At 32.6% G+C, this 11,092-nt stretch overlaps 1 protein-coding gene across 1 annotated transcript in view; it reads left to right on the top strand.

Moving 5' to 3' along the window:
* Window positions 1–10,157: 10,157 nt before the first annotated feature.
* LOC139855331 (uncharacterized) overlaps window positions 10,158–11,092 on the top strand; it is a 37,986-nt gene continuing 37,051 nt past the window's right edge. The window contains exons 1-2 of the mRNA XM_071844557.1: window positions 10,158–10,319; window positions 10,432–10,578. Coding sequence (XP_071700658.1) covers window positions 10,158–10,319; window positions 10,432–10,578 — 309 coding nt within the window. The remainder of the gene's footprint in view (window positions 10,320–10,431; window positions 10,579–11,092) is intronic.

Genomic DNA, 11,092 nt, shown 5'->3' with positions numbered 1-11,092 from the left:
TCACAATTACAGAGAATTAGAGAGAGGAAATGTGTTTTCACACAATACAAATCTAAGCTAGTGATCTATACAAAGGGAATTGGTATTTATACTATTTAAATGGTGAGCGTCTAACTAACTCGTTCGTTGATGTGTAACCGCTCTCTGAAGTTGGGTTCCCAAAACTCTTGTGCTTGGCACGTGACACGAATACTTATTGACTCGTAACAATCCATCCTCCTTGAAAAGATTCTTGTCCTCAAGAATCTCATTTGTATCGATTCACATGTGTTCCCCATATTAGCATTCAACATCACCTGGTCGTATCCATTACTCCATCGTTAACAGCCTTGAAACTTGAAAGTGCCACTTCCCAATTTCTCATTATACCCACTGTAGCAAATCTTAGAACCCCTTCCAACAACACCATTTACAAATAGTGAACTTCTCCTAGATTTGGATGTAACGACAACCCCACAGATTTACTATCATGCTCATCTAAGGTAGCGATTTCGTTTTTAACTTTACTCCACTGCTGAGAAGAAACCATAAGGTCATCATCTCTTTGAAATGACCCATAACCCAATTTAGTACTAAAAGCCATTTTCTCAGCAAAAACCTTCAATGCTACTTCATTTGGTACTTCAAAGGTGACATAACCTTTCTCATATTTCTCAATGTCTGCATCATTACCCACAGCAGTTAACTTTGCAATTTTTTGAAGATTAACATCTATTTTCCCTTTTGGCCAGTCATAGATTTTCATCATTTTAGCTTCTAACAAAACTGCAGCCTCTTTTAAATCCTTGGCACCATCTACAACCTCCAACTTGCTTACCCTTATTATCATTTCCATCAGCACATTCATCACCTGATCAACCTTAACGTAATCTTCCTTAAACTCAAAAGACACCCTATATAGTCTAGAAACAGAAAATTTTGTAGTTTGTGATCTATTTTTTTTTTCCTCTTGGGCCATTTCCATAAATCAAACTTCATAAATTTTTGCTCTAATGAGAAAAACTGAATTTTCTTTAAAGCAATAATTGCCATTTTACCTCTACCACAAGCTTTCTAGCCAACAATCTTCACTTGCGAGTAACTATCCATATGATAATATTCCAAATGAGAAGTGAAAGTACTTAAGTTGACCCATTTTGAATCATTAAGAACTGACTTAACTGTGAAGTGGACAGATTGTGGAAAACCAGAAGCTTCCTTAGATGATGCGCGCATTGAAGTAAATGTATTGAACCGTGAAGTGTGTAGTTTAGTCCTTCCATAATTTGTCTTCGACTTGCATTCCTTCATACCCTCCTTGCTTTGATGCATATTCTGTGTATGTTCATTGTATGCTGAGTTAGGACTTTTTCTCTTACCCAAATTTTCATCAGATAGATCATCAGTTTCATCCATTATTTCATTCTTTTCAGTTCCTTGATTTTCTGTAATTTTAGTTTCAAAAGTATCATATTTGTTGAGCAACTGACTTTCATTCTTGTCATCAATAGAATCAAGAATATCCATCACTTCAAATACGTCATCAAAGTTCACAACTTGGGTATCATCATCATGATTTAACACTTTAGTTTGACCCTCAAGATCTATGATTTGGGTTGTTAACACATCTTCTTCAAACATGCTGACTTTATTACAAGAAGTTGTTGAATCATAAAACTGACTATCAAAGACTTGTGACCTGCGCTTGATTAACGCTAGTGTCTCTTCTTGTACTTTAGCCAAAATATACGCATCATAAAGGCTTTTCGGTTTGAACATGCTCACACCACTTTTAACTTCCGGTTTCAACCCCCAAATGAAAAGACTAATGAATACCCTTCATCAAAACCCATCTTACCATACAAAGAATGAAAAGCATCGTAATATTCTTTCACTGTCTCATCTTGTTTAAATCCTTTTCTTTTAGGCATTTCATCAAACATGTGATGTGCATATTTCATGTTCTCTATTTTTTCTGCACCATCACCATCATTTACCCTCGACACTTTCAATTTGCCAACAAAAGCTGAACTATGTTCTAAATCTTTAGAAATATGACTTGAAAAATGTAAACTTTGATTGTAACCTTGTTTGTTTCCTCCAAGACTTTGTATCTGGCTGATCAAGAAATCTTGACTGTTTGAAATCATTTCCAGCTTCAAGTTCAATTTATTGCTCCAATCTTTCATGGAGTCACAAATTTTCTGAAGAGATTGTTTGATATCTTCATTTACCCCTGTTATTCCAGCAGCTGCCATTGATAGACCTTGAAGCTTCTTCTTTTATATCAATTTCAGAATTTGGCGATCAAATTATTTTTAAGCAATCAAACATCAAAATTGGATCAAATTGGCCAGGAAAGTGCTCTAGATACCAATTGATACGATCTTTCTGAATTCAAATGAATCGAGAAAGATCTCGAAACAACCTGGAAGCGTCGAAGGAAGAATCAGCTTCGGAATTGAATCGAAATGAATTTTTTATTGATGTTATTCAATTGACAGTTCACAATTACAGAGAATTAGAGAGAGGAAATGTGTTTTCACACAATACAAATCTAAGCTAGTGATCTATACAAAGGGAATTGGTATTTATACTATTTAAATGGTGAGCGTCTAACTAACTCGTTCGTTGATGTGTAACCGCTCTCTGAAGTTGGGTTCCCAAAACTCTTGTGCTTGGCACGTGACACGAAAACTTATTGACTCGTAACATAAAGTGTATTTATTTCGATTTATCATAAAAACTCATTAAACTCGAGCATTACTCGGTTTTTATAATGACGTTCATGTCATTATTAAGATCAAAATTTATAAGAGTATAGTAGGAGTTACACAATGAAAAGCCATATACTTTATAGATAATCTCATAAGTTAGCAAATATTAAATACTAATTGAGAAATATAAAACCATCGTATATGGTTTCATGACTTGCACAATATTAATGGTATGAGGACAAATTTGATTCATTATTTTATAACTCCCACCCATACAAAGAGAAACTTATTGCCTCTCAATCTAACATCTCTAATGTTTCAATTAGTAATCAACACAATACTTATATAAAAAAATATATTACACAGTGAACCAACATATATATATTGTTTTCTTGTACATAACACATATGCTACATTTTGAATCATATACATTGAAACATAGTAAAAGTTCGATCTTATTTTAGTACACAATATCAATAGCATATTTACAGTTCACACGAATATTAAAAATATTCATAGTAACACCTTTTCAACTTTTACATCTTCTAAAATTATTTACACAAAGCATCATAGGTTTATCAACATATCTTAGTTTAACGTTAATATTCAATTTGTTTCGAAAGGACGACTAGCGAAAAATATTAAACGTTACTTTTTGTTTGTGAGTGGAGAGAGTCTCATAAGTGAAACATATCAAATGCATTCCAATTCAATTATAACCATTTGATATAAGTTTTAATCAGTTTCATATTAAATAATTAATCACATCCTATTATATAAAAAATATGTAATAAAGCCTAACTTTAAGTCTTATGGAGTAGTGGAATTCATATCATCAAATTAATGATGTATCACCAAGAAATAATTATTGATTTAAGTTATGATTAACAAAAAGATCATAAACATAATAATCCGTAATACACAATAATTCACCTAACATACACCCTTTCATAGGTGAGATTGAATATGTACAGCACATCTTCGAATATATAATATGTTTTAACACATAATCATATATATTTATAACACTAAAGATATGCATGGTTAGTTATAGTTATTTTAGCTTCAGTTTGTCTGATTCATATGTGATAGAGTTGATATAAACACAATCATAAAATGATTTTACAAACTTATGTAATATTATCTTTTAACCGGGAAATAAACACCAAGCTCTTGATACCAATGTTGTATTTTAAGAATTCGAGACATACCCGAAACCTAGTTGCGGAAGCAGAAGGATCGAGGTTTAGATCACCGGTCGGAAAAATAATCACAAACGGAAAGCTTTCATGGTTCACAACCTAAGATTCTATTGTTTGTTTGCATTAAATGAACACGGACCAAACAAGAACAATATCTTGTTTCTATAGATGTTTCTCTCAACTTAATTGTGTGTTTGTATCTTTTCTTGTGTACTCAACAAGAAGTGATTAACTCTTTATTTAGAGACACAAATGTACTTATTACCATATTAGTGTACTACCAAAAGTACATGGTATTAATTAACTTATGAGTGTACTACCACAAGTAAATGGTATTACCACTAAAAATAATGGTAGGTCAATTAAGTTTGTGGGTGTACTAAGATTTCCAACATTTTTGGTGATCGATGGTGGTTGCAACTTAATTTATGTTTGGTTGTTCTGATAGTTGGTTCTTGTTGCTTTGTATTGTATGTTAAGTTAGTGGTTCTTGTACGTACACAGTTTCTTGGTTACGTTGAACGCATTATAACTTACCAAATTCCATCCTGAAAATGAGATATAGACTATATTTCTTTTTTAGACTTTGATAAAATCTGACCAAATTATTATGCAGGGCGTAGGAAAGGTTAGAGGCATAGGTAATCAAACAAGAGTCGTATTCCCTACAGTAGATATGAGTTCCAGCCTTGAAGAAGAACGGGTTCGAGAATTAGAAGAGAGACATAAAGAAGTAGAAGAAATAAATCAAGTAGTGAAAGTGAAAGAACATGAAGAGAAATTTGAACCATTTTATAAGGTTGTTACAAATGTTGTTTTAGTAACTACTCTAATAGCAACAGCAACATTTGCAGCTGTTTTTGCGGTGCCAGGTGGTTTTGACGGAAATGAAGGCAGCAATCAAGGCATGCCCATCTTACTTAAAAGGGCAGCTTACAAAGCATTCGTGGTTACTAATGCTATCGCATTCTCTTGCTCTTGCTGTGTTTTAAGTGGATATATCTGGATGATAATCTATTATATGCGTATTCATTATCAAGGCATCGATACCTACGATTTTGAGAAGATTAGACAAAAAACGCTGGTTACATACTTTCTTACCGGGGTTGCCAAGATAACAATAACAATCGCATATGTTAGACCATATATAACCCTGCCTGTGACGTCACAGGCGGATTATACACTTTTTGGCCAAAAAGTACAATCTGCCTCTGACGTGGCAGATGTCAGTTTCTGACACAAAATAACCCTGACGCTCCAGTTCTGTGTCACCTGAATGTAGGTCCCACCAGTTTTATTATTTTTTTATTTTATATTAAATATGAATACAAAGTATTTTTTATAAAATAAAATGCATGTCAAATATAAAAAACATCACAAATTAATATTTCATAAAATTCAACCATTACATAAATTATTGAGTTTTATGTGTTAAAAATGATAGGTTTTGATGAGTTTATATAGAAAAGAATATAAATAATTCAAATAAAAAAAACAAAACAAAAATCATTTGAATGAAAGTGTTAAAATGAGAGAAAATATTGAGTTTGATGTGTTAAAAATGATAGGTTTTGATGGGTTATATATAAAAGAAAATAAATAATTTAAATAAATAAAAAAAACAAAAACAAAACAAAAATAATTGAATGAAAGTGTTAAAATGAGAGAAAATATTGAATTTGATGGGTTAAAAATGATGGGTTTTGATGGGTTTATGTAGAAAAGAATATAAATAATTTAAATAAATAAAAAAAACAAAAACAAAATAAAAATCATCAAAATACGTGGACCAATCAGATCAACTGACGCGTTTTGATTTTTTCGTGAGAAATGTGACTAACGCCCCGGTTACGTCACCGGTGACGCCCCACTAGGGGCGTCAGGGGGCGTCACCCGTCGCCAGCATGTCTGACGGGACCCCTCTGACGCCGCGTTAAAATTGGTCTTACTGGCGTATATGTTGTGCTAACTCCATCCATAGGTCTGGCAATCTTCATGTGCGTGATGAGCTTATTTATTATGATATTTATGTCATTGTTTCCCAGAAAACTTGAACCTTGCATAGCCTCCCTTTTATGTTAAAATAATGGGTTAATTTTTAGGAAAAAAGATTATGCCTCATTCTACTCAATGTACTAGAATAAAGCTCTGTGTGATTTGTTGTTGTAATGTAAAAGATAACATTTTCCGTCTCCTTACTTTTAATCCCTCTTTACGTGCGTCGAAATCACGAGTTAAAAACGTCAGTCGATAAAGGACTTGACATGTTATGCGAAGTTGATACTTAACTGAGAATGCTAACAAAAGTTAACGACACCCCTCTTTTTGATTAACTTATAAAAAAAAAAAACTCCTTTATTTATATTCAAATGAAATAGATTATCTAGAATAAAAAAATAGAGAAAATAGGTTAACTTTTTTTTTTTTAATGTAATTTGCATTTTTAATAATAATAGTAATAGTAATAGGGCTTATCAAAGTATCTAGATTATTAAGTTGGGCCGAGCTTAAACGCTAGTCAATCGTTACTTTTACGACAGTCTATACAAGTTCAACCGTTTTTAACACTGACAGAGGTGATCCAATATTATATCTTAGCTAAAACGTGATAATGCGATATACTTTCCTAAGTAAAGTTCTTTCTAGAAACCAAAGGGTGAAAAGCACTGGACACTAAAGTGTCACTTAGTGGGTACTAAGGTGGTTATTAATTCCACAATCCTTTCGTCTTTGTTTATAAAACTGGTTTTAGAAAGACCCAGTTACGATATAAATTTGAGGTGCGTTTACGAGGCGTGTTTTTCTGCGCGAAAACGCGCCTCGTAATCGTGCCTCGAAAACGCGCCTCAAAAAACGCGGGTCGAAAACGCAAGTTGGAATCGCGCGTCAAAACGTGCGTCGACAAGCGTGTATCAAAAACGTGCGTTGAAATCGCGAGTTGAAAATGTCGGTCGATAAAGTACTTGACATGTTATGTGAAGTTGATACTTAACTGAGAATGCTAACAAAAGTTAACGACACCTTTCTTTTTTATTAACTTTGAAAAAAAAAGACTCCTTCCTTTATATTCAAATGAAATAAATTATCTAGAATAGAAAAATAGAGAAAAAAGTTTAACTTTTTTTTTTTTAATGTAATTTGCATTTTTAATAATAATAGTAATAGGGCTTATCAAAGTATCTAGATTATTAAGTTGGGTCGAGCTTAAACGCTAGTCAATCCGTTACTTTTACGCCAGCCTATACAAGTTCAACCATTATTAATACTGACAGAGGTGATCCAATATAATATCTTAGCTAAAACATAATAATGCGATATACTTTCCTAAGTAAAGTTCTTTTCGAGAAACCAAAGGGTGAAAAGTACTGGACACTAAAGTGTCACTTAGTAGGTACTAAGGTGGTTGTTAATTCCACAATCCTTTCGTCTTTGTTTATAAAACTGGTTTTTGAAAGACCCAGTTACGATATAAATTTGAGGCGCGTTTAAGAGGCGTGTTTTTCGGTGCGAAAACGCGCCTCGAAAACGCGGGTCGAAAACGCAAGTTGGAATCGCGCCTCGAATTCGTGAGTTGAAAACACGCCTCCAGAACATTCGTCGAAAACTCTGATAAAAAGCGCGCCTCGAAACGCACCTCAAAAAACACGGGTCGAAAACGTGCTTCGAAAACGTGAGTCGAAACGTGCGTCTAAATCGCGAGTTGAAAATGTCGGTCGATAAAGAACTGGGAAATTGTTCAAAATACACTTTTTTAAGGCTTCAAACAAAATACACTTTTTTAAAAAAAATTGTCTTTTTACACCATTCGGTAGACGGGATTTCCGTCTACCACCTTTATCTGTCGTCTACTACCATTTTTACAAAGTAGTCGACGGTGAGATAAAGGTGGTAGACAGAATTTACAAAGTAGTCGACCGTCTACTGCCTTGTTGTTGCTGTCTACTGTCTTGTTGTTGCTGTCTACTGCCTTGTAGACACTAACAAGGCAGTAGACAGCAACAACAAGGCAGTAGACAGTCGACTACTTTGTAAATGTCTGTCTACTGCTTTGTTCTCGCTGTCTACTAACCCTGCCAGTAGACGGGAATTCGTCTACCACCTTTATCTCACCGTCGACTACTTTGTAAAAATGGTAGTAGACGACTGATAAAGGTGGTAGACGGAAATCCCGTCTACCGAATGGTGTAAAAAGACAATTTTTTTTAAAAAAAAGTGTATTTTGTTTGAAGCCTTAAAAAAAGTGTATTTTGAACAATTTCCCTAAAGAACTTCGCATGTTATGCGAAGTTGATAATTAATTGTGAATGCTAATAAAAGTTCACGACACCCTCTTTTTGATTAACTTTTGAAAAATAGACTCCTTTATTTATTTATATTCAAATGAAATAAAATAGATTAATAGAAAAATTGAGAAAATAGGTTAACTTTTTTTTTAATATCTACATCTACATCTACATTTCTACATTATATATAATAACAAAGTCCTATTTGCCTAATCATTTTCAAAAAAATTTGAATGGAAAAGCAAAGACCATTAGATCAAAAAAGAACTTTCAAAATCAACCATTGGATTTATTGATCACTCAACATTTGTCTCTCTCCTCAAATTCATTTGTTGAGTGACCAAAATACCCTCCCCTAAAACGTATACAATATAACAAATACCAAATACGGAGAAACATATTTGAAATCCATCCATAAGTTCATATACAATAAACCTATTCAACAAAAACAAATCGATCCGCTCTAGATTCATCCGTAAGATTGAAACCTAAAAATTCAAATATTTTCCTGCAATTAAATTAAGATTCGACACTTGATTTTGCAATTGTTTGAAATTATTATTCTTGTTCTATAAAAACAGGGTTCTTGATTGAAAATCAAAATAGGGTTCTTCATGGTCAATCTCAGCTTGTCGCCACCTGATATTGTGTATTTGCAGGTAAAGAACCCTGTTATTAACGTAATATTCGACACTTGATTTTGCAATTAGTTGAAATTATTAGTCGTGTTCTATAAAAATAGGGTTCTTGATAGAAAATCAAAATAGGGTTCTTCATGTTCAATATCAGCTTGTCGCCACCTGATGTTGTGTATTTGTAGGTCAATGAAGATTATTAACATAAATTGAATAAACGAAGCTAATCAAAGTAACATTCCAAACCTTATATTGCAAACATCAGTTTAATTAGGACTTGACGCCACCTGATATTGTGTATTTGCAGGTCAATGAAGATTATCAACATAAAATGAAGAAAGGAACCTGATCAAAGTAACATTCCAAACCTTATATTGCAAACGTCGGTTTAATTAGCCTACTGATATTAGGGGCTTGCAGGTCAATGAAGATTTGTATCGGGCCAATTGAAAAACACAAGCTGCTAAAAGTCTAAATTGGAAAGGACATGATGGCCGATTCTAACACTCTAAATACTATCCAATCTGTAATCTGTAAGTCATCAAACACATTACAATGCAAAACCCTTGTCATCCTTAAATTATTTCTACTATGATATCTACATTAATAGATTGTGATAGGTAACTGGGCATGTTACAAAAATATATCTACATTAATATGTTGTGAAAAACTAATATCTAAATTAATATGTTATGATAGTTAAGTGGGCATGTTATACTATAGCATAAGAATAACATGTGAAAAATATATCTACATGAGTGTATCTGCATAATTGAATTATTTTCCTGTAACTTAATCACTATACACTATATATATTTTGAGTTGGATATAATTAAGAAGATTTGAAAATATATATATATATATATATATATATATATATATATATATATATATATATATATATATATATATATATATATATATATATATATATATATATTCAATGCTGTCGAAATCCTAAATTGTAGTACATCATAGTTTCTAAACATTCAAAGTCAGCTGTAGTGAGTAATTTATACGGTGTAAATTAGGATGAATATAATGATAATGATAATGATAATTGATCATCCTGAATATGTAAAAGATTGCAAAATTTTAAATTTCCATACTTAGGTCGAATACAAAATTAATCATGAATAAAAAAAACGAACTCGCCTATAAATGAGGGATTGATACTACAGATAAAGATGATTTAAAAATTAAAATACCCAACCAATCTTTTCCATAATAAAATGATCTTTTGTTACACAATCTCACTATAAATACACATCACTGTTGCACCATTCAGAAACACGCTCACCATTTCGATCTTTCTCTACATTCAAAAAATATAAGAAAAAAATGGCAGCACAACAAGAAGTGTTTACTCCTTTGAATGAATTGGACATCACTCATTCAGGGAGATCTGTAATCTGTGTGAAAGTGTTTGTGAAGTGGACACAGTCCTACTTCAACAATCCTAAGGAGATAGCTTCACATGACATGATTTTGATTGATCAAGAAGTAAATATATGTAGCAATAATTTTTACAATTTTGGTCATATATTTACACATATCACATATTTATATTGAGTACTGACTAATTTCGTGTTCACTATGAAATATTGATTTTTAGGGCAACAAAATTGTTGCAACGGTCAAAAAGTACATGTATGAAAACACATTCAGTCAAACTGTGCTTGAAGGAAAGTATCTGAGGATTGAAAATTTTGGGGTGCAGCCCTACAAAGGTTCATACAAGTTGGTTGATCATGGATTTAAGGTTATTTTTGGAAGGTTGACCAGGGCAACCATTACAGAAGAATTTACTCCAGTCACTTTTGGCTTTAATTCTAATGACCCGTCCTAATCCATCTGGACGAAGTCCATATCGATTACAACCGGTTCTCAATAGTTGATTACATCGCGAGGTACTTGACCTCTATATGATACATTTTACAAACATTGCATTCATTTTTAAAAGACAACTTGCTTTACATCAAAAGTTGACGGCAGGTATACCATTTCATAATATATCTAACTATAATTGACTTAACAATAATCTTGATGAACGCAACGAATCGAATGCAACGTCTTTTGAAATATGTCATGAATGACTCCAAGTAATGTCTCTAAAATGAGCAAATGCACAGCGGAAGATTTCTTTCATACCTGAGAATAAACATGCTTTCAAGTGTCAACCAAAAGGTTGGTGAGTTCATTAGTTTATCATAAATAATTATTTCATAATTTTTAATAGACCACAAGATTTCATATTTCCATTTCTCATAAACATA

The sequence above is a fragment of the Rutidosis leptorrhynchoides genome, chromosome 6 (genome assembly GCF_046630445.1).
Source record: "Rutidosis leptorrhynchoides isolate AG116_Rl617_1_P2 chromosome 6, CSIRO_AGI_Rlap_v1, whole genome shotgun sequence".
Classification (NCBI taxonomy): domain Eukaryota; kingdom Viridiplantae; phylum Streptophyta; class Magnoliopsida; order Asterales; family Asteraceae; genus Rutidosis; species Rutidosis leptorrhynchoides.
The sequence above is the reverse complement of the archived record's forward strand: the minus strand, read 5'-3'. Positions and strand labels throughout refer to the sequence as shown.